This window comes from Pituophis catenifer, unplaced genomic scaffold (genome assembly GCF_029215685.1).
Source record: "Pituophis catenifer annectens isolate HBS135680 unplaced genomic scaffold, rPitCat1.0.hap2 SCAF_3, whole genome shotgun sequence".
Taxonomy (NCBI): domain Eukaryota; kingdom Metazoa; phylum Chordata; class Lepidosauria; order Squamata; family Colubridae; genus Pituophis; species Pituophis catenifer.
In genome coordinates this window covers 139,178,022-139,202,014 of record NW_027256883.1, presented here as the reverse complement: position 1 = coordinate 139,202,014, position 23,993 = coordinate 139,178,022, and the positions used below count along the sequence as shown (strand labels likewise).

Below are 23,993 nucleotides of genomic sequence, written 5' to 3'. Positions count from 1 at the left end.
CTCTAGAGGGCATTGGAATGTAATTATAGCTCATTTTCTATTGTTTCAGATTTATTTATTTATATTCCACCTATAAATTATTATTTTATAAATAACTCAAGGCAGCAAACATACCTAATACTCCTTCTTCCTCTAATTTTCCCCATAACAACAACTTTGTGAGGTGCGTTTAGCAGAAACACAGTTACAAAACTTTCTTACATCTTTCTCATGAACTCTATTTTGATTAATTCCAGGAGAAAGAAGAAAACAGCAACCATTCATTTTTTTATTGATTTTCCGGAAACTCTGACATTTTAACCCAATATTATTAGCACGGCTTTAGTTTTCTATTAGTATCCTGTATTTTTTTTATCTCATCCTCAGATAACATTGTTTTAATCATTAAAAGTTGAATATATATTAAATCTCAGTCTGATTTTTTTTTTCCAGGTTACGAAGGTATATGGAAAATTGAAAAAAGGGAAAAGAAAAGTTTATAATTATATAAACACATTTTTTTGGTATTTTTTATAGGAACAGCTTCATACCTCTGCATGATTTCCACAGGAACATGGAACCCTAAGGGTCCTGATCTTAGCAACTGTACTTCACACTGGGTAAACCAGCTGGCCCAGAAGGTGGGTTGGAATAATACATTAATATGATAGCATACCTAATCTGAGAATTTGTAGATGAATGTTTAGTTCATCACAGGTGTTAGGAATAATGAGAATTGCATTGCTCTCAGGATAGATCTTGGAGCCTATCTGAGCTTATCAGATCAAGGATGCAAAATTGTTACCAACCTCTAGATGGAAAGAAACAATTAGGCTTTCTGAATTCCAGTGGTTCTTTGGACTTCCTCAGAACAGATCTGATAGCATTAGGTCCACCCACAGTCATTCTTGCTTTTATAGGTGATGTATAAAGGTCATGTTTAGTTGGATGTTCCATGAGTTTAATTGTTATGACCCGAAGAGACACAAAAGAATGTTCTTCATATGCCTAGGAAGAAAAAGATGCACGTGTCATATTTATTATTATTTTATAATCTGCCATTTTTCTATTGCCTTCCATTAGAGATGAGCAATACTTGAAGTGTTAGGATCTGCATTGCAGCCTTTCAATGTTCCAGAGGCTGTGGGAGAATATCTTGTAATATGTGATGACACCAGAAGAGATGGGGGATATGTATTCTGCTCTTTTAAAGTTCTTAGAAAGGCAATGAGAAATCTCAGAGAGAATAAAATCCATTCCATTCCCTACCCTTAAGCTCCATAAACCATTTCTATAATCCAAAACCATATCCCTGAATGTTTTGCTGTTGAGTTTTGGCATCTTACCTAGAGATAATTGGTAGATGTAGGGGGCAGTTGTAGCCTGCATGCCAAGGTTTTCTCATGTCTGCCCTGTAATTAGGCAGTCAGTAAAGCCTTATTGTCCACTGCTCAACAAGGTTTTTCTCCCCACAAAAGCCTATCATACCTAGCTCGTCAATAATGGTACTATTTGTTGCTGCCACAGCATTTTTCTTCACTTCAAGTTAGTACAGTTTTCTTATCTTTGTTTATGTGAAGATGGAGAATGCTTTTAAACACCAAAACACAGTAGTTGAAGAATAATTGATTTTATTTGTTTCATAGTTTTTAACATCCTATCCTAATCTTCAAATTCTGGCCACACAAGAAAATGAAAATTAAAAAAAAATATCTATACCGACCCATGCACAGATATTGTCTTTCACATCTCTGGGGCATTGCTCAAATCAAATATTTATTATGGTCACAGTCCAGCATGCTAAAGCAATGTTACAAATGCTACCAAAAACCATCTTCCCTTATTGACCCAAACCCTCGGGTATCTTCCAGAAATATTCAATCCTACTTAAAAAGTCTTTTTTTTTTAAAAACATTACATTAAATTTCTTGTAAATTCTTGGAGTGAATATTGTATTTTCCATACAAATTAGGGTGAAATGTAATAATGTAGGTCAAGTCTGAGAGTTGGAATATTTGCCTAGGGTTTGAAATATATATATATATAAATTGTCCCTATTGGTGTTTAGGTATTCTTTTAAATCGTTTTAAATTAAAAGTTGAAATTATTGTTAATTTTTTTGTGCTCACAAAAACAACCAGTAAAACAAGAGACGCCTTAATAGATTCTTCTTAACTGGAAGAATCTATAGATGGTGGACTGTTTTCTGTTTGGTTGCTTAAATTAATTTGCCTTTCAATTGCCATTCCAGATCAGAAGTGGAGAAAATGCTGCTAACCTTGCCAATGAATTGGCTAAACACACCAAAGGACCAATTTTTGCTGGTGATGTGAGTTCATCAGTCAGACTGATGGAACAGTTGGTAGACATCCTTGATGCTCAGCTGCAAGATTTGAAGCCCAATGAGAAGGACTCTGCAGGGCGGAGTTACAACAAGGTAGATAAAGACTGAATCAGATTTCTCAAGTTCTAAAACATGTTTGCCTTGTGACTTGTTTGTTTCCAATATCTGCTTGTTTTACTCCTGAAGTAAGGAAGGTTTAGGAATTTAAGAACGAAAGTAACAAATCTAGATAGGTATGTGGATGTTGAAGTTATAGCACATTTTCACAAGCAACAAATTGTTTCACTATAAAGAGTAAGAAGAGAACTTGCCCCACTGGGCAGTTTTATTCATTTTATCTTTATAACATTGGGGTGGAAGAAAGTTGGGAAGAAGATATTTCTGTTTTGCTATAATCATTTGGTCTCAGTCCCTTCCTAAAATGAATTAAGGTCCTAGAAATATTTGAATATACCAAGGAATTGATTAACCCATAATTTATTAAAACCTCCCTTTCATTAGGCTTCCTAAAAACAGCACATTGATTGAGAATAATTAAACACACTATGATTATTATATCAGCAAAAATATTTCTTGAGTTTACACGTAAGTGGTCAACAATCATTAAATAGTAGCATTTCTACTGCACTTTTTTTGTGTCTAACCTCTGATTTTTTTTCCCCCTGACTTACTAACAAGCTCCAAAAGCGAGAGAAGACATGCAGGGCTTACCTTAAGGTATCTCTCCTGTCACCTTGCTTTCTCCCTGCTGCTACGTTTCTGCTCTTGCTGCATGATCCTTTGTATTTCAGTATTTGGATAATATGTATATTGTATCCCTCCACAGCCCCTATGCAGAGTGTTATGTTTGCACAGATCCCATTTCTGAGAGTAAGAAGCCAATAATCAATAGTTCATTTTCTTCCATACTCTGTGTAAAAAAATACAAGGTTGGGAATGGGGATTAAACTAAATCCAAGATAGCAGTAGGTTTGTTTCCTCAGTATTTTGCTTTGAACCCAGATGTTTTATATATGTAGTTCTGCATATCACACACTGTTTAATCATAGCAAGCAAAATCCACAGATTGATGCCACTTCACGTACCCATTTGCTTCACTAGACCGTATGGAGCAAGAATGTCACATGATTCCCACCTTGTCTTTCTGCACTAACACCTCCTCTTTTTATCTTTCTAATGTACTATTGAATTCAAAACAATAACTATTTGTGTGATTTTATACACATTTTTCTGTAACAACTGCTGTTACTGGAAAATCATCCTGTTTTCTAGAGCAGTAAATAGTTCAAAACTTAAATATAGGTAATTCTTGACTTGCAACCACAATTGGGAGCGGACGTTAAGTTGTTATGTCAAGTCAAGGAGGGCCTGATTTTACAATAATTTTTACCAGGGTCGGTAGCAAATCATATGGTTGTTAAGTGAATCCTGCTTCCCCAATAGGCATTTTTTTTTGCCAGAAATTGGCAAAAAAAAAAAAAAGGTTACAAATCGTATTCATGTAACTGCAGAATGCTGCAGTCAGTCATAAATGCAAACTGGTTGCCAAGCACCTGAATCGCAGTCATGTAACTTGCACGTATAAGTCATAATTCACTTTTCCAAAGGCCGTTGTAACTTTGGACCATTGTAAAATCATTGTAAATCCAGGACTACCTGTATCTGGCAGTGAACATTCTTGTTCATGCCAATATCTACACATCATACATCTGACTGATGGTATTTTGGGGGTGGAAAAACAGCATGGCAGTTTTAATTATAGAATTTCCAATTAGTATTACAAAAAGAAATGCAAGTTTAAATTGAATCTGCCTATAATAGAGCAAAGGCATTTTTTATGAAACTGTTAAGTTATTACAATTGTAACCCTCCAAATTGCTTAAGAATAATTATACTGTTCAAGATTAATTCACTTTCTGCCCCATTTCCACTGAATCTATAAATCCATTACTCTCAAAAGGGACAGCTGAACATCATTAGTATTACATCTCCAGCAGTGCTAACTTTGTTTAGACTTACTCAGGTTAAATTGATGCAAGTTCCTGGGGATTAAAGAAAAGCAGGCCTAGATTAATGTGAATCTTAATTCACTTTAACCCAGGTTATAGGTAAGGTATAGACATGAATAGAAACACAGTGGGAACGTAAGAAACATATGCAAACAAGTCCTACTCCCAGCTGGCCTTCCCATCTAGTGCTGGAAGAAATACAGTTTTGGAGTTATTTATAACTTTAGCATTTAAATTTGAAAGGAGTTAGTGCCTTTAACTTAAAGTACATTCTGATCACAAATAGGAGTATAAGATATTCAATCTTAAACTAACAGAATGTGTGGGTATATTGGCAATGCAGCTTGCATGGACTTCCTTATTTTTTCACATTTTAGTTATAATTGTGTATAATTGCCAACATTATGTATATTGGGCTATAATAGTTGATATTATTAAAGCCAATAGTGATTGTTGCATTCCAAAAGAGATCGCTAGAGTAGATCCAATATACACACACACACACACACACACACACACACACACACACATATATATATATATTTGTTTTCTCAGGTTTTCGCGGGTGTTTGTATGTAGGTCTTTGGTTATTCGGGTCTTCTCCCACGTAAAATTGGAAGTGTCTTGGCGACGTCGCCAAGACACTTCCAATTTTACGTGGGAGAAGACCCGAATAACCAAAGACCTACATACATATATATATATATATATATATATATATATATATATATATATTCATTCAGTGTTGGTAAAGATTGAAACTTAACATGTGAGCTAGGGGAGCAAGCCAATTCTTAACCAATTTATGATTCAGCTTTCTTAATTGAGGATACTTAATGTATCTGGTCTAGTGATTAAAGCACTGGACAAGAAGTGGGAAGAAGTAGAATTTTAGTTCTATCTTAGGCACAGTTATCAGTTGGGTGACAACTACTTTTTATCAGTCCTAGAGAGAAGGCAATGACAAACCATTTCCAAAAAAAAATTACCTGCAAAACTGCATGAACGTGTCCATAACTGACTTTTTTTAAAAAAGGCAAAAAAATAAGAAGGAAAAGGAATGCGAAGCTAAGCAAAAAGTGCAGTTTACTTTAAAAGATAAATTTCATGGTCAAATCTAAAGTGTGACCGTATTTGTAACAGCAGTGACTGTGTAATTGGGAGGCATCGATAATTCTCATTGACTTCTATGAACAAAATTAATCTCCTGCTTAACTGCTCAGAAATCAAAAGAGTCTCAAAAATGCTTAGCCTTATAACAATTGTGATCTTAGGGATTATTCTGCCCCTTCTCTACACATATACATTCCCACCTTCTGAAAAGTGTTGTTACAGAGCTGACTATTTGCATACCACTGGAGAAAAACAGCAAGTCAGATGACATTAAAAATGAAGCATCAGGCAAAAGGGCTTAAAACAGACATACACATACATAATTGACATAGCATGTGTCACCGATGAGCCCTAAGTGCACCACAACCTCAATTTCTGACGGGGATGGTTTTAGCAGGTCGCAAATGGATAAGATTTACAAAATCTCCCCAAATTACTAATCAAAATCTAGCTAGTGCTAAGCAAATAAGGCAAGTTCTCACTCCTTGGCAGAGGATTCACTAGTTCAAATCAATGGCTCCAATTCATATTTCTTGGTGATTAATGACTCCGGCCTCCACAGACCAATTTCTGTTCCACACTCTGCAGTGGTTGAAGTGGTATCAGCATGCGCAGTTGACTCTTGTGCTTCTCATTAGAGAAAAGAAGAAGAAAATCTTTTCATATCAGTCAAAACTATCTTCCACCTGCCATTGGGGAGGCTCACCATGCAATCATAAAGAGGATATTAAAATGGATTAGGCTAATTAATTTTACTCCAGACAATAGTCCATACGGCTTTCCCTATCCATTCAAACATAGAGCACAAAGTTCTGGATCTGACATTGTTTTTGTTCATGTAGTGCAGCCTGCTCTCATTTCCATCATTTTTGAAATTGATCAACCACATTATGTCTGCGCTTAATGATATATGTAACTAGGTAAATGAGACAAAATAGGCATGATGGCTCAGCAGTGCAGAGCCTGCTCAATTGTGGGACTACATTAGCCATTAATTTAAGAGTTTCCCTTCAATTGACTTGTCAGTGGATGTGATTTTATTTATTATTATTTTGCTATGGGAATGTACAGGCTGCTGTAAGCTGCTTACATCCTGGCTTTACCAACAGGAATCCACATTTCCTGCTGTTTCATTCTGCTCTTCATAGGAGTTACAGACAAACTAAAAATCCCTAATCCTAACATATTTTCCATTACATGCAAACTAGGACTATAGACAGGGCTTTCCAAACAAGACAGATTTGAAGCCATTTCTAAATGATAGCCAAAGCTACTAGATAGCAGTTGACTAGAATTCTAAAGAAACTGCTATCTAAAGATACTGAGAGAATATTATTCTCTTAGTATCATTCCTATTCTGGTTCGTTAAACCATGATTTGATCATCAAAATCCAGTCCAGTCACTTTGGATCCTCTACCACACATTTAATTTTATATTATTCTATGATTGCTTATTTATTTGGTTGGGCAGTTAGTTTATATCATGATTGTAGCCACCAGAAGCTCAATTTTTCTCTCAAATTTTTCTTAAACAATAATCCTGTGGAGTAGGTTGGATTAAATGAGGGCGATAGGTTTAAAATCAACCCAGTAAGGCTGAATTTAAGCATGAATGTCCCCCATCATAATCCAACACCCTGGCTATATATCAGGCTGGCTGTCATATGTTTCATACACATATGGCTACATTTATGGGATTAGGCCAATATCTAACATTCTTCACTTCCTAATTACTTGAAAAACTCCTGCAGATTCATGCATGCCTCAAAGCCCCTTGAAACTTTGGATTGACACTGCGATTTCCAAATTAAAGCCACGAGTATTTGCCTTTTTGCGTTCCTCAGTATGTTAAGTTCTTTTTCATACTTGCTCTAAGGCATGTTGTGCTGATCTTCTTTGTTCTGAAGCAAAGCAGTAGCTTTTTTGTCTTTAAATCACTGTAAATCACATTGGCAGTTAAATATTGCAATTGCCATCTGATCGTATTAGGAACTTTCTTCTGCTGCCTAAAGCTATAGAGCCTAATATTTTTCTAATGAATGCAGGCAATCGTTGACACCGTGGACAACCTCCTTAGGGCTGAAGCTCTGGAATCTTGGAAAGATATGAATTCTTCTGAACAAGCTCATGCTGCAACAATGTTACTTGATACATTAGAAGAAGGAGCTTTTGTCTTGGCCGATAATCTTTTAGAACCAACAAGAGTCGCTATGCCTACAGATCACATAGGTAAGTCTTTGCATTTCAGAATGATGCCTGATTCTGTAAATTAAAGGAACAACATGCTAAAATAATGGATTGGGAATAGTCATATATACTATGTTTGCTGGAAAATTATATTTGCGCAGGTAGTAATTATTCTATTCATATTTTAAAAGGTAGAAATAGAAGAATTATATTTATTTATGTATGACATTTATATGACCGCCCAACTCGTTCATACTATCTCCAGAAGCTTACAGAATAAAACCCCAAATTTACAATCCAATACACCTCCACTCTCATTTCAACATTCAACCATTGCACGAACACCTTCCTGGCCACAACTGCCACTTGCTCCTTAAACAGGACTCAAAAATCCAGGAAAACCTGCAGATTATGCACTGAGTCCATCTGGGGCTATGCAACCTTGTCCAAGACAAAAATGGCACCACTCAAAGAACAAGCCCAAAGTCATTCCATCACGCCAGGGTTCAATTTCATCCCATTGCTCCCTATTGAGCTCTTTAACATTGCAAGATGGAGGCACTGGCAATAGCAATAACACTAGACTCATATTCACTTCACAGTGCTTAACATCCCACTCTGAGTGGTTACAGAGTCAGCATATTGCCCCCAACAATCTGGGACCTCACTTTACCAATGTCGGAAGGATGGAGTCAACCTTGAGCCAATGAGAATAGAACTGCTTAACTGCTGGCAGCAGAATTAGCCTGCAATACTGCATTCTAACCACTGCGCCACCATGATGGCATCACTTAATTCACCATAAGATATATCACCATAATTGTAATGGATAACCTTATCCAGTGGCTTCATGCAGATGTTGAACAGAAGCAAAGAAATTGCTGAACTGTGTAGAACCCCACAAAGCAGGGGCCAAAGGCCAGACCTCTCCTCCCTATCACCACTGACTAGGAACAGTTGCAGAGGAACTGTTATGTACCAGACAATGTAGGTCTTATAATCGGTGGGATTCAGCCAGTTCACACCTATTCGGGAGAAATATTATTTTGTTGTATTCCACTTTACAGGGCTAATCCTGTAGGAAGAGTGTTGTTTCTAGCCTAATCTTTATTGCCCTGCTTACAGAAACTGCCTCTCTGGTTAACCCTTATTACATTGTAACAGCTAAGGCGAAGCGTCCATCGACATGAGTGACATTGAGTTGGCCACGCCCACAAGGTCACATGACCATCGAGCCACGCCTACCCAGCTGGTCATTAGGGCAGAGAACCGGTTGTTAAATTACTTGAATCCCACCACTGCTTATAATAGCAGCTAAGCAAAACATTTTTAGTTAGGTTTTTTCTTTACTGAAATCATCATTACAGAAATTTAAGCAAATAATTTTTATCTTAACCATATCCCATTCTGTGAAGTATCAAGATAATAGTACTAATCTGTGATGGGGTTTTTATAAGGGCTGATTAAAAAATCATGTTGGTGTATCTATGTAAGTAATTGAGATACTTGACCTGGAAATTCTTTTCCCATTATTTATTATAATTTCATACTGAATTTTATTCACTTTTGATGACAATACAAGCCAATTTTGACCGCACAGTGTAAGGACTGTTTTTATTAAATGCAATGTAATTTCACCCAAGGTGAAAATACATTCAGTGAGCTGTATCTCCAATATACAAAATAGTCATGTTTCATAAACTGCAAAATAGTTACTGACACTTCAAGCACAATGTATAATTTAAATGCTGAGAAGAAGGAAAATACTTCTTTTTAGAGACATACAAATATCTTTTTCCTATGTTTGTTACTTACAGTTAAACATCTTTCTGTGTAAACGTAAATCCTTAACAATTCTTCCATTTTATAAATATTAAGAAATGTATTGAATCAAGCTCTAGGGACCAAATATCTAATTAATTGCTGAAAAAAACTTGTTGCTTGGATTTATGAGTGAAAGTATCTGTGTTTCTGCTGGTGAAAATGAAACAGTTTACAGATACCTAGTGCTGTATTAAGGAACTTAATACTGCATACCTAAATATGTATCAAAGTTTTCTTCCCTAGATTCAATAGCATGTGTTCTTTAGTTTTACCAACTATCTCTTGTGTTTTACCAACACATTTTCTCAATACTGAATTCACTGAATTTATGTAAACAGTTGTATGTCCTTCCATAATAAATGAATTCAGCATTAAAATGACCCACACATAAATTGTTTGAAACTTAACAGGAAGTTTGAGTGCATTTCATCATTAATGATGCTTGGCACAATTATCTTGGATAAGAATGAGATGCCCCAGATTCTGTTCCAATTAGCTATTGCTTAACTAGTCAGGATGGTCATAAATTAGTCGATTCAGCAGGTGCATGTAGAAACCTGATCCAGCAGGAGACATGACTTCTATAATACCTTACTTACATAGCAGTAACTTTTGTCCAGCCTGGGAACCTGTACAGGGAAGTTTTTTCTGCATGTTAATTTACCTTGCTTACTTGAGATGATAATGCACTTATACCTTCCCTTCTTCAGCATCCACAGGTTGTGGTGCTTTCATCATTGGATTGCACCATTATAATGAAATGATGAAAGAGTGTCCAACATAGCATTCCAAGAATGGGTGGAGCTTATGTTGGCACAATGCTGCCTTCATAATTTGCCTATCCTTGACATACACAGTCTCTCTTTCTCTCTCAGCAGGATGCTTCTGCTTGCTTGCTTCCCATTTAATTAGTGAAAATACCAAGGTATTAAATTCAGAACATTATACTCTGTGTGTACGTGTGAAGGAAAGAAAGAAGTAATAAACCATGCATTGTTCAATAAAATAGCCCTGCTAAATTTTTCACAAGTCTCTGTGGGGGACATTAGTTGACCTCAATTAATAGCACATTTTGTGTGGGTGTAGAAACCTTTATAATAAATTGTACCATTACTCTTGTCAGATTTTAAGTATATTCCTTTTAGTGTTTTTTTTTTTAATTAAATATTATCCTTCCATTCTTTGAAGAAACTCAAAGTAATATACATTGTTGTGCTTCCATACCTTTAATACAATCATGTGAAGCAGTTTAGACCATACTGGGTTATCTGGTGCATGGAGTGAAAATTTTAACAGGGTGCTTCTTACCTTTGTCCAAGTTATTTAATTACTATACTACAATATCTACCTGTTACTAAGATATTTGTTTTTTAAACTGCTGGTAGAATGCATATCGTAAAAATGCATGTAAAACAACTGCATCAGTCTCATAGTCACATATTTCTTCCAATTAAAATACAGCACTCAGATTTTTAAAATGATATCTTTTAAACATGCAGGTTGGGTGTCATGTCTTCTGAACCGTTCTTTTCATGGAATCTGCATTCAAGTTAATTAAACTTTAAAGAAAAAGTATTCCATGAAGCTGAAACAATTCATGTACATCTGAATCTGTCCTGTATAAACAAAGACTGTCCAACACATTCCCAAAAAATCCAGGCAAATTTGACCACATTTTTTTTCACTTGACAATGAGATGGACAGATGATTTTAATTTAAATCATCATCATCCTAGGATACTTGGTCGATACCTAGGATGCTGGCAGCATACCTATATCAACCATCAGTGCCAGTCAATAATATTTGTGTTACATTTTTAAATGTTCAGTTGACTGAGTTTCATGTGTAATGAATAAAACAGATGATGATGATGATGATGATGATGATGATGATGATGATGATGATGATAATAATAATAATAATAATAATAATAATAATAATAATAATAATATACTTTTTATTGTGTTCAACCCAGTCCTGGAAGTTGCAGTACTCAGCACAGAAGGGCAAGTGCAGGACTTAAAATTTCCTCAGGGCAATGCTGGCGGCAACTCCATCCAGCTCTCTTCGAATACTGTGAAGCAGAACAGCAGAAATGGTATGTCTTGATCAAATGAATTATTTTTAACCCTGATAGGAGCCTTTACCACCTCTTGGATTAAAGCCCCCCTTGACGGAATTAAAAATGGATCATCCTTTGTGCCTTTTGGCTGCCATTTTTTCTTTGGAATCCATGATTCCTCAGTACAGATATTGTGGTTAGGAAGCTAAGGTGGAAAAGGCTGTGGAACTGGGTGCACTTTCAAATCAATATAATGGAAGGTTTCTGTTTCCAGGGTTAGCAAAGCTGGTGTTCATCATTTACAAAAGCTTGGGCCGGTTTCTTAGTACCGAAAATGCAACCATCAAGCTAGGAACTGAGTTTGCTGGCAGGAACAGTACCATCGCTGTGAACTCTGATGTCATTGCCGCCTCCATCAACAAGGAGTCCAGTCGTGTCTATTTGACCGATCCCGTTCTTTTCACCCTGGCACACATCGATGTAAGTTATGGAAATGAATTAATGGGAAGGTCATAAAATCAGCAAGAGCAAAGAGCGGATTGGGGGGGGGTGATCTTTCCATTTGAATTTTAAATATCGGAAGGTCAGAGGCATAGGTTTATTTAAGTCTGCGAACATAAAATTAAATGAGCCTGGTTCAGTGATTATTAGAACTTAAGTGTATTCTTAATGAAAGCTAATTCAGTAATCAACATGAAAATGTAAATGCCTCTAATTTGTTCCTAAGTGAAAATTAACTCTTACCTTAGCAGCAGGGCAGAAAACACGGGCTTTTACAATTTTGCTTGCTTAATGTAGCAAAATTTAAATCGCACTTAGGGCATTTTGCTCTAATTCTGTACTATCTTCTGGAGCCCATTAACCAATCACTCAAGTAGGTTTTCTTCAATAGGGCAAACTTCTTTTCTTTGAATCAAGTGACACTGTCTCAGATGACTCTTAAAAGACTCTGCAGGTCATGTCAAAATGCTGTTGAGCGTCCAGGTTGGGATTTTCCATTTACCTAAAGCAATAGATTGGAAAAGCCAATAAAAAGAAAAAAAAATATTCCCTTTCATTTTTCTGAGATGTTTTCAATGCAATTTAATCTGGGCTGACATATCTCTTCTGTTCTTTTACAACTGATTAAAATTGAGACTGATAAATTCTAAATTATCCAAGAAGTCTGTTTTAAATAAATTTACCTGTTTCTACTGCTAAAAGTTGGAAATCAAGTAGCCACAAGTCATCAATATAAGCACCAAACTACAAATAAGAGAATTTTAGTTGCAGGAATTTAAATTCTCAGTAATGCCCATGGTACAGCATGCCTATAATTAAATTGCTAGTTTGTCCTACACAGTCTGTTAGTTATTTCTTTTATTATTTTATTCTGGCATAAACTATATACCTTTTCTCCTGTGTCAGCTTAATTTGCTACGGTACAAAGAGTTGTATTAGATTTAAATAAACTGTCTTTAGGAAGCATTCATATGCATATAATTGTAATTTTTTTTCCCATCCTGATGTCTCACAGCCCAACAATTATTTCAATGCTAATTGCTCCTTCTGGAACTATTCAGAGCGGACTATGATGGGATATTGGTCAACTCAAGGCTGCAAGCTGATTGACACAAATAAAACACATACCACGTGTGCATGTAGCCACCTAACTAATTTTGCAATTCTCATGGCCCATAGGGGAATTGTGGTAAGTAATCCTGACAAATGATGTACAGCATTTTGAAGACCCAGTAAAACTCCTGGTCTGTTGAACTACCCAGAGAAAACTCATAATCTTACTTTACAGTATTCTGTGGCCTTTGTATTTCAAAGTTCATATATTACACATACACATGGGGGGGAGGGGTATGGAAATAGGAAAGAAAGAGGCTTGAATGTGGCCACAAGGAATAAATCTGTGTAATAATTTCAATACATCTACAATAATCTACATTATTTATCAACAAATGGCATACCAATATCAATAAAGTATTCTATTCCATAAAGAATTTATTTTATTTGGCACACAATTTCTACCCATACAGAATCCTTTAACTTTTAACCCCAAAGAAGACAGAAAAATAACAAGCAAGAACAAAAGCATAAAATATGCCTTACAGAATAATTATATTTTCAATAATTTCCTAAAAGCGAGCAGAGAGGTGGAGAATCTGATCTCCATAGGAGTGTCATTGTACAGTATTAATGATATCCCAGATAAGCAATACCTTCTAGTCTCAGCCCTATTCATCTATCAGACTTGTGAGACTTAAAAGCAGTTGCCCCTTACTAGATCTAGTGCTGGTCTCCAACAGATATGACCAAACAGCCCTGTGCAATCAAGCTAATTGACACAATAACTATTCCTTTGTGACCCAAATTACTTTTATCAGCACAGCCCTTTCCCTTCTACAGCTTGCTTAAGCTTGATCAATTTCAGGGGTGTCCAACTCGCAATGACATATCGTCATGTGACGTATCACAAATTTTGCCCCCTTCGCTAAAATGGGGGATGGGCTTGGCCAGTGCATGACATATCCGTACTGCGGGCCACTAGTTTGACACTCCTGATCTAGTGGGTCAGGCCTGATTCTGCTTCAAACTGGTGGTCCTGCAAATACTTGGGCCCTTTTTGCTATTAAGTATAGCACCGTAACCTGTAGTTGTAACTGGTGTATACCCTCCAGAATTGTTGATTTTGCCTCCACACCAGGAACCAGTAAGCTTACAAGCCAATGTATTTCAAGTTGCCTTTAAGGACAGCCCCATGTAAAACCCTGGATGATAATCGGATGAGTTATTGTATCTAGGTCAGGGATCAGCAACCTTAAATACTCAAAGAGCCACAAAGGACCTAACCAGAAGCCCCCATTCAAATCTGGAGCTGACCGGAAGTCTGGTTCCCCCATTATAGTCTCCTAGCACGGTGTCCTTTTTACTCTGGTGACCAGAAGTCTGGTTTCCCCACCATAGAGCATGGCGTCCTTTTTCCTCTGCCTTTCCTAACCGAAAGCCCTATCAATTGTGGAGCCGACCAGCAACAGGGAGCCACAGCAGAGGGTTGAAAGAGCTACATGTGGCTCCAGAGCGGCGGGTTGCTGATCCCTGATCTAGGTCCTCTTAGGAATGCAACTGGCACGCCAGCCAAAGTTGGGCAAAGACCCCTTTCCATTACCACCACCTATTGTTCCAGAATAAGCTATGAACCCAGAAAGACTCCAGATCCCAAATCTTCTCCTTCATGGATAGTGTCTGCCCATCAAGAGATAGAGATTAACAGAGAACTCTGATGTACAAATGTTAACTCAGATTCAGCTTCAGTCTATTCTCTTTCATCCAAGCTATTATAACCTGCAGGTCCCAGAATACGAAACCAACAGCATTTCCCTTAAAACCTGGGGTGGCAATGTGAAATTTGTTATCATTAACATCGTAATTATATCATACCCACTGGCCTTTATGTAAACGTTAAAGAACAAGAGAGAGAGAACTAACCTTCGTGTTATCCCACGTATTGGAGGCCATCAGGCTGATTTTTCCTCCCCTGCCAGATACTACTGTGAAGACAACAGTAAAATATTGCTCTTCTTTGATTGATTAGGTTTGGTGATAAATAAGCAACAATTTTGAAACCATCATTTATTGCCTAAACTAATACTGAATGCATACCTATACAACCTTAAGTCACGAACTATTGTTTGCAAAGCACTAAAACTACCTTCACATCAATTATAAATCATAATGGCTTCTTGTGATGTGATGTGCAGACCCAGCCAGAAATATCTTTTACTTAACTGGAATGTTTAAAATATGTATTTATTTTATTTAAGGATAGTACATTTTAATAAAGAATTTCATTGTACTTCAACCTCTTTTGGTATGATAAACAATGTTCTCTTTTTACACTCAACAGAACAATTTCCCAAAATGTGTCTTTTCAGTTTAATATTTATATTGTTTATTTTAGCATCACTGTTACCAGTTATTTCATAATGAACAGATTGCAAGTTATTTTACGGACAGACCAACAGATAGGTTGGGCTACCTCACCTCTCTCTTTGTTGTCAGTGCAAATTTGCACTTCCAATGAAAAACAAATCTATCTCTTTACCAGCTATAAACTGTTGCATAAAACAGAATCCTGAGTCCTTGGTGTTAGATGTGAACCTGATATTTTACTTGCCCATTAGTCAGTAATGACACTAATTTTCTTTCAACTTCATTACTTCCAGTACAACAATGGAATGCATGGCTTACTCCTCACTGTCATCACCTGGGTAGGAATTGTCATCTCCCTCGTCTGCCTGGCAATTTGCATCTTTACTTTCTGTTTCTTCCGTGGCCTTCAAAGTGATCGGAACACAATTCACAAGAACCTTTGCATTAACCTCCTCATTGCCGAATTTATTTTCCTAATAGGCATCGATAAAACCGAATATAAGGTAAGCCCTCCAGAGTTGTATATATTTTCAGGATTTTGTTTTCGTAAAAAAAAAAAGTCTTTATTTTGTAACCCTAGTTTTCCCTTCAAACGGGATGATCAAGCAAACAACAATAGAAAAACAAAACCTAGCAGCAAGAAAACTGTAGTGAAATTTATTGGGTTTAGGATACATTCATAAATACTATAAACTTCATAGAAACAAGTTGAAACAGAGATTTAAGTTATTTTGTGAAGGTTGAGAGAAAGGGAATCATTATTCTGCAGTAGAACAACAGTTTTATTTTTTAGATCTGGTTCTTTACCAAATGGCTTCCAGGATGCTTGAAACTGTATTCAACTTATCTGAAGGACATCATAGCGCAAGAAAGGGCTGTCTAGATGTTCTTGTGCCAGAAAGATTAATTTCTTTCAAAGAAAACTATTTATTTTTAAGCAGCGTTGTCCAGATTTAAGTCATGTTAAAACTATAGCTATTTTAATTAACCACACTCTGGCATGATATAGGAGATAAAAAGTACTGCAACAGAAACTGTTGACTGAAAGGCCTTAGGCAGGCACATTATTCTGATTTAGGGTCATGCATATGTATTTCTTAAGAGACAGAGATTCTACATGCACAAATAGCAAGCATTGCAATAATCATTCATACTGGCATACGGCGCCTTGTAAAAGTCCCGTGGTCCTCTAACAATGAAGTGTGGATCAAGCCGAATAAAATAACATTTATAGGAATAAAATAGAAGCAGTACTGCTGATAGGCATAAAACCAAAGCAGTATTGTTAAAGGCTTAAATCCCCATTAGGGATTTTGTAGTTCTTAACTTAAAACCATAACTGAGCCTGCAATCTCAGCCCTAAATCACGCTGGTCACTAAGCATGTTGCCATGTCACTGCGCCTGATTTTATGTCCTTTTTTTGGAGCAGTTGTTAAGTGAATCACCACAGTCACTAAACGCAGTGGTTGTTAAGAGAATCCATTGTTTGTGATATCCCTCCCTCCCCTTCCCCCAGAAACTGGAAATAAATGGCATCATAAAACATTGTAAATCACTGTCACTGTGATTGTAGAACAGCTATAAATGAGGGCAAAGCATCCAAAATGATCACCAAAATTATTCTATATCAGAGGTCTTCAAACTTGGCAGCTTGGACTTCCACAAGTCTTAAAGCTGCCAAGCTTGGGGACCCCTGTTATATATAATTATTTTTAAAGTTTCTGAACTGCCGTTCTCCCTCAAAAGAGGGACCTTTTATTACCTTCACTTTTCATGAAATTTCACCTAAATTTCAAGACCTGAGACAGAATTCCAACTTTTCTAAAATAAGCTTTCCTCAAGTTTAAGGATTTCGTTCTTAGCCTGGTTAGTGATATGGCACTTCATCTTATGTAGAAAAGAAAAGAAAAAAATTGAATACGAAAGGAAATGGAATTCCTTGCAATGGCGTATTCTTTTTTTCCCCCTTCAACAGAAGTTATAAATAATACATTTAGCCGCGGTGTTTCTTTATCTTTCTGTACCAAATCATTTGCAGTATAAGCCTTGCAGCAGACTGTTAAGATTTCCATACCCAAAATTAATAGGCTGCTTTCCATACTTGATATTCCATTACGCTGAATAATGTGAACAGGCACACATTTTCCATATCTTAACCTACAGAGTGCAACAAAGGACAGGGTACAGCTACTGAGAACACACAGATGTTTAACCATGCCGAATAGAAACTTCTGCTTTGGAGAGGTTCTCTCAGCCTGAGATTGTGTGTAGTAGGCTCTTTCTAAAATCCAAGCACTGGGTTGGAACCACCTTATTCTTATTTTTGGAAATGTCAGACTACACAGGAAAAGTTGAAGAAGTTGTAGTTTGCATTTGATTGTTTCTGTTTCTTTGCAGATTGCGTGCCCCATATTTGCAGGCCTCTTACATTTTTTCTTCCTGGCAGCCTTTGCCTGGATGTGCCTAGAAGGGGTACAACTGTATCTTATGTTAGTAGAAGTATTTGAAAGTGAATATTCCAGGAAGAAGTACTATTATGTTGCTGGCTATCTCTTTCCTGCAACTGTTGTCGGTGTTTCAGCAGCTATTGACTATACAAGCTACGGAGCAAAGAATGCGTAAGTATATATCTTTAGCATCTAATATTTTGGGTTATTTTACTGAGAGTGCTAGCTATCAGACAAAAAGCCAAGCCTGCTGAAATAAATGATGAATGAAACACAACAAGTAAAAGAATATCTGAAGACATTATTAGTAGGGAATGGTAATGTGATTCTATTTAAGTCCTTTATAATTTTTTTTTACCCTCCAGATTGTAAATAATGGCATTATTTTACTTTGCATCTACTTACATTGAAAGAATGTAAGAGAATGATTAGCTAGAATGATTAGAGAAGAAAATGTCTGTGGAGATCCTCAGTCATCCAGGTCATGGTTATCCCAAACGTGCTTTTTTCAGGAGGCAACTGGACTGTCTGTTTTTTCTTTGAAGACATTTCGCTTCTCATCCAAGAATCTTCTTCAGCTCTGGCTGAAGGGGGAAATGGAAGGATTTATATTCCTTGCAGACAGCTGGTCATTTGCATTCTTTTTGAGAGTTGTTGAGGCCAGCTGGAGGTTTATCTGTGTCATCAGGATCATCTGAGTGGTGCAAATGGGTATGGAGCCTTCTTGGAACTATTGAAAGGACTGTGTTGTAAATTTCTTGGATGAAAAGTGAAATGTCTTCAAAGAAAAACCAGAAAGTCCAGTTGCCTCTTGAAAAAGCACCTTTAGGACAAAAGGAATAATTGTTTTTTTGAAGTGGGAGCTCTGAAAACAACAATTCTTGTGAAATCAAATTTGGGTCAGTAACCGGGACCAGAGATTTACTCTTCCAAACTTTTGAACTCATGCTGGAACCCATCTTGTCTCTACTGGAATACATGCTTCGGTCTGTTCTGTGAGTCATGTTTAAAGTGGTGCCTTCCTATTGGCTGATTGGTGCGTTGATAACTGGCGATTGGCTGTCATTTCCTTGTGCTTCTAAGCCCTTGTATTTGATAAACTGGTGGTAACTGACAAGGGGCCTGTATCCAGGCTTTAATCATTTCCTTGCCTATCTTTGTACCTGGATGGCCAACGATTTTTGTTGCTGTGAAATTAAATGTGTGTCCTTTGTTCATTGCAATGTGAGGCTATCAGTGAAAACTTAGGAGCCGAGAGCTTGGCAACACAAGGAAATGACAACCAATCGCAATCCATCAACACACCAAACAACCCAAAGCACATATTCCATTAGAGGGAATATGGGCTCCAGCATGAGTCCAAAAGCTCGGAGGAGTAAATCTCTGGACCCAGTAACTGACTCAAATTCAATCTCACATCATTATCCTGGGACATGTATATTTGCCTTCATTCACAGCAAATCTTGGTTACTTTTATTTATAGTCCCAATGGAATTTACATGAAAGAATAAGTATGGGGAATTTTTGCTGAAATCAAATTGTATTATTGCAAAATATAATAGCTTAGTGTTATCTTTTTTAAAGATATCATTGTTCAGTTGGTCTTCTGGTAAAATATCCTCTGAACAATGATAGCTGAGTATTTCAACATTTATTTTTCAATTTGGTTATATTTTATCAGGTGATCTTGTTTATCAAATAGAGTATTACATAAAGTTATAAAAGATAAACACAAGATATTAGTGAGGATTTATATAACTGAAGGCATAAATATGCCTTCTAATAATGCTTGCTTTGTCCATTAATTAAATACTTACAGCATGGTCAGATATTGTTTAATACAAGAAGTCTGCTTAATTTTGCTGTTGATGAAAGACAAATAAAAGTGATTCATTAGGGAGCTACTTAAAATATATAAAAAATGAATCATTAAATGAATTGAGTCCTCATAGTCGATGCTTAATTTAGTTTAATGCTATTTCCTTTTAATTGTTGAATATACAGTTGGGAATGGTGGCTTTTTATTAGTAGTGCACTTTTTTTGCTGAAAAAGTAGGATGTCTAATTATTTTCTAAATTTCTGATAGGTATGATGATTAGCTACTAAAGCAGAATTAAGCTTGATTCCTGATGATTGAATAGACATATTCATATTGTTTTCATGGCAAAAGTGAAATGAGGATGGGAGGTTTTTTTGTTTCCTAGTTTAACTTTCAGCTTGGGGATTTTATAATAATCTCCCTTCCAAGTCAGGTCTGATCTTGCTTGGTATTTTTTTTTTTAATCAGCCAAGCTTACTAGGATCTATCTCTTGCTATAATTAAACAATAGATTAAATAGTACAATAGCAAATTTTAATGCACTGTGCAGGAGGGACATGGACCACATTTGTGTTAGCACAAAAATTGGCCTATGTGTGGGGGGAAAAAAAGGAAATTAACTTAATCTACCATGTTGCTTATTAACTTAATTTTTCAGCATTTTCTTTATTTTCCTGCTATCAACTCTCAAACTTGATTTAATAGAACAAAAAGTAGGGACAGAGAATGAGAAGAAAATAAAGAAAGGATTTATGTATTGTGTGTTGAGATTAGATAGATTCCAGTGATCAAGAACATAAATGGAACTGTGGACAATACTGCAAACCTATTCTTTAGTATGAGGCTGTGGTTTGTAAATAGTCCTTCAACAGGGAAAATCTAGTTCAGATAAATTTGAAAATAAACAGTTCGTAATCAACACAAAAATATGATCAATAGCATAACAACATTCTATAAACTATATGTGTTTATCTATGGTTTAATGTTGTTCAGATTTCCACACGAAGAATGTTTTATGAACAAACACATAACTTATTTCTACTAGAAGTGGTGTGTGATGATGGATGGATGGATGGATGGATGGATGGATGGATGGATGGGTGGGGTAGTGTACTGCAGATAGTATAGATTCTGCTTGCTCATTAATTATTTTCACTTTCACTGATTTAGCCAGCCTCCCCAAAATTCCAAACCCAACTTATGAAAATTTCAAATGGATTTCCACTAAATGCCATTGCTAAAAGATATCTCATAAACATGAAGTCAGTGAAAGTTAGTTTTTTGTGGTTTTCATAATATTTTTTTGTTCATAGACTGTTTCCCCCCCCCCCTCTCTTTTCTAAAACAGTTGCTGGCTCAAAGTGGACAACTATTTTATCTGGAGTTTTATTGGACCTGTTACCTTCATTATTCTGGTAAGAATGTGACCTCTTTCATTTTAGTGTTTCTCCCAGATTAATTTGATGTATCTTGTTTTTGGTTATTAATTATAATATTTCTTTAGAAAAATACCTATTGTAAATGAACCAAAATGTTTTGTCAATTTTCAGGGATATTTGTGGCTATCTTTGAAATGAATTAGGGCTCCTGCATGCACACCTGTTGTATAAGGACAGTGGCACTGTCCTTGCATGTCTGAAGTGTCACTTTGGGTGGTACCTTTTGGATTTCTAATACTTAGTGAACTATGAAGGCTATTCATCCACTTTCAGCACAGGAAACTGATGCGTGACTTTGGCCCTAGCATTGACTTTTAGCACAGTTAATATCCGAGGCTTGTGGCTTCTACCAACTTCCATATGGAACCATTAAGATGGTTTAACTCATAACATTTATGGATTCAGTTGGTTTCCAGTAGGCACTTGGAAAATTTTCCAGTGATTCAGTGGACACATCTGGAATATGAATACAGTAATGAACTTCTTAGGACCACTCTTAAGCAGCTTCTTGGATATTGATCCAAGTTTTACTGAATAGCAACAGGAGATGAACCACCTAAGAAGATTCCTGGATCAACACATGCAAACCAAAGTGTAGATAATGTTTATGTCTATGAGCTCAGAGAAATCCCATCAAGATGGAAGTAATACTGACAGAGACATTTCCTAATTCCATGAGCTGAACTTCATCTGAATGAACTGGGACACAGTTTAAGAGTTCTCCTAGACTCCATTCTCTCTAAGTCTTTTTACAAGACTCAGGTTCAAACTAGCCAACAAACTTTTTAAAAAATGAGCCTGCTTTGCTGGTTTCTAAGTTGCACCCTGTCCTGGATCAAAGCACATTGAAAGCAGCAAATCCCCCTTTTTATATCTCAGTTAAACTACTGTACTTCACTTTACTGGGCTTCCCTCAAGGAGAACTTTGAAGCTGCGTGTGACATAGAATGCTGCTCTTCATTTGCTAGCCAGTTCAGCAGAATAACGTGTATTTTGAAGGAACTGCACTGATTGCTAATAGGGTGCTTGGCCCAATTCAAGATGGTGTGATTAGCTATAAAGTGTTTTACCACCTGGGTCCCCAGTTACCTTTGCAGCCAGATACCTTCTTATCTGGCTGCATGCCCTACATGGTATAATCAGAAGAGACTGCTATAGATACTAGTTCTTGATAAATCAAGGGAACTAGAGCCTGGAAAAATAACCTTATCTGTGGTAACTTTTTACTGTGAAATATCTTCTTCCACTTTTCTGATCTTTATGTAAATGGGAGAAAAGAGTTCTTTTCTGAAAAATCTTTGGAGAGAAGGATTTTTAATTGGAGGACAGTAATAAATATATTTTAATTGTATGGATATTATATGTTGTTTTAATTTGTGAAAATCATAAACAGTCTTACATTTGAGGAGTTAACAACATTCAAATCACTGGAGTAATTAAATAATTAAATGTGGATAGTTAATTGAATTTAGGGTATAATTCTAATATGACTACATAGAAAAAAATCAGTTGAACTCAATGACACTCATGTAAGGAAAGTGTACATAGGAGTGTTTATTATTCCTTTTATTTAAATTCTGCTATCCTTTCAGGAGTTTACACCTTTTTTTAATGTGTGCTTTCTATCTACTGTAGTCACCTGTTGGAGTCAGATGCCTTTAGCTTTAAGAATTAGAATAACTTGTTATAAACAGTCTGTCATTTGCATTTAAAATTGAAATGTATAATTCCTTTCCAACATCTTTCTTTTGAGATGTTATCAAATATAATTATATCACCATCAACCTTTACATTCTTATACAAAGTTAACTTATCTAGTATTCTTTGTGTACCCTGATTCTATAAACAATTGTCTAAATTGCAAAATGTGTCATATCTCAGAAATAGAAATAGCAATGACTGAATAGGACTTTAGTTCTTTATCTTCTAAGAAAAGTTTACCAGCTTTGTTAGTACAAACATGATACACACATATTCAAAAATAGAGTGATTATAACAACTTAAATAAATCAAAGTAATCATATTATCCACAACAAGCGACACAACTGAGATCAGTGGCTTAGACTTAAAAACAGGAAGAGAGCTAACAAATAATCCAAAACAAAGGAAGGTAAAAAAAAAAATTGTTGGCTAAGGAGAAGGAATGCACTCTTCGTGTTTGTCCAAATTCCCCCTTCCGCTGCATTATGCCTTATGTGGGTTAGAAGAGCCATTTGTCTATTATGATTAGCTTTTGAAAGGCACAATCTTAAAATGGGAAAGAGAAGTAGAGAAGGGCTGTTGAATTAACTAGTCCTCTTCATGCTAATTTGGACCAAAGTGAGTGGTTTTTCCCATCAAATTAATGAAGAATTATTAAATCAATTTATATGGTAAGGTGCATAATAATTAATGATATACTGAACCAGCATACTTTCCTCTCAACATTTAGGTAACAGGCAAATCTAGTAATGTCAGCAATTAGAATTATCCAGATTGGACAATATGGAAAGGTTGTTTATCACTGACACATAGCATAGTATATAACAGTTGTACATGCAGCTGCTTTTATTTGTATAACAATACAGATGACCATTTATAACAAGGGTTAGGGTTATCACAAATAATTGCCATGAATGGCAATTATGATATTATGGCATGAGGACTATTTTTAGTTTCATTGTTCCTTATAGAGCTCTTTTTGATAATATATTTGGTAATCTATATTGAAGAATAATTATAACATTAAAAGGCTTTCTTACTTAAAAGAGGATCCCAACTCCAATTTCCATTCTTTGAATCCTCTCAAGTATGTAATGTTAGAGAACTTGTTCTATGAATTTTTCTATCTGTCTTCTTTAAAGTCAT

The 23,993-nt window shown here is 36.0% G+C and overlaps 1 protein-coding gene across 7 annotated transcripts in view; it reads left to right on the top strand.

Annotated features, from left to right (window-relative positions):
* ADGRL2 (adhesion G protein-coupled receptor L2) overlaps window positions 1-23,993 on the top strand; it is a 280,781-nt gene that overhangs the window by 174,382 nt on the left and 82,406 nt on the right. For 5 of the 7 annotated variants that reach the window (XM_070941236.1, XM_070941233.1, XM_070941240.1 and 2 more), the window contains exons 7-16: window positions 517-620; window positions 2,231-2,416; window positions 3,002-3,040; window positions 7,491-7,674; window positions 11,432-11,554; window positions 11,793-11,998; window positions 13,035-13,208; window positions 15,733-15,942; window positions 17,838-18,058; window positions 21,056-21,122. In XM_070941236.1, coding sequence (XP_070797337.1) covers window positions 517-620; window positions 2,231-2,416; window positions 3,002-3,040; window positions 7,491-7,674; window positions 11,432-11,554; window positions 11,793-11,998; window positions 13,035-13,208; window positions 15,733-15,942; window positions 17,838-18,058; window positions 21,056-21,122 — 1,514 coding nt within the window. The remainder of the gene's footprint in view (window positions 1-516; window positions 621-2,230; window positions 2,417-3,001; window positions 3,041-7,490; window positions 7,675-11,431; window positions 11,555-11,792; window positions 11,999-13,034; window positions 13,209-15,732; window positions 15,943-17,837; window positions 18,059-21,055; window positions 21,123-23,993) is intronic. The other 2 variants (XM_070941235.1, XM_070941239.1) reach the window with 1 other exon arrangement.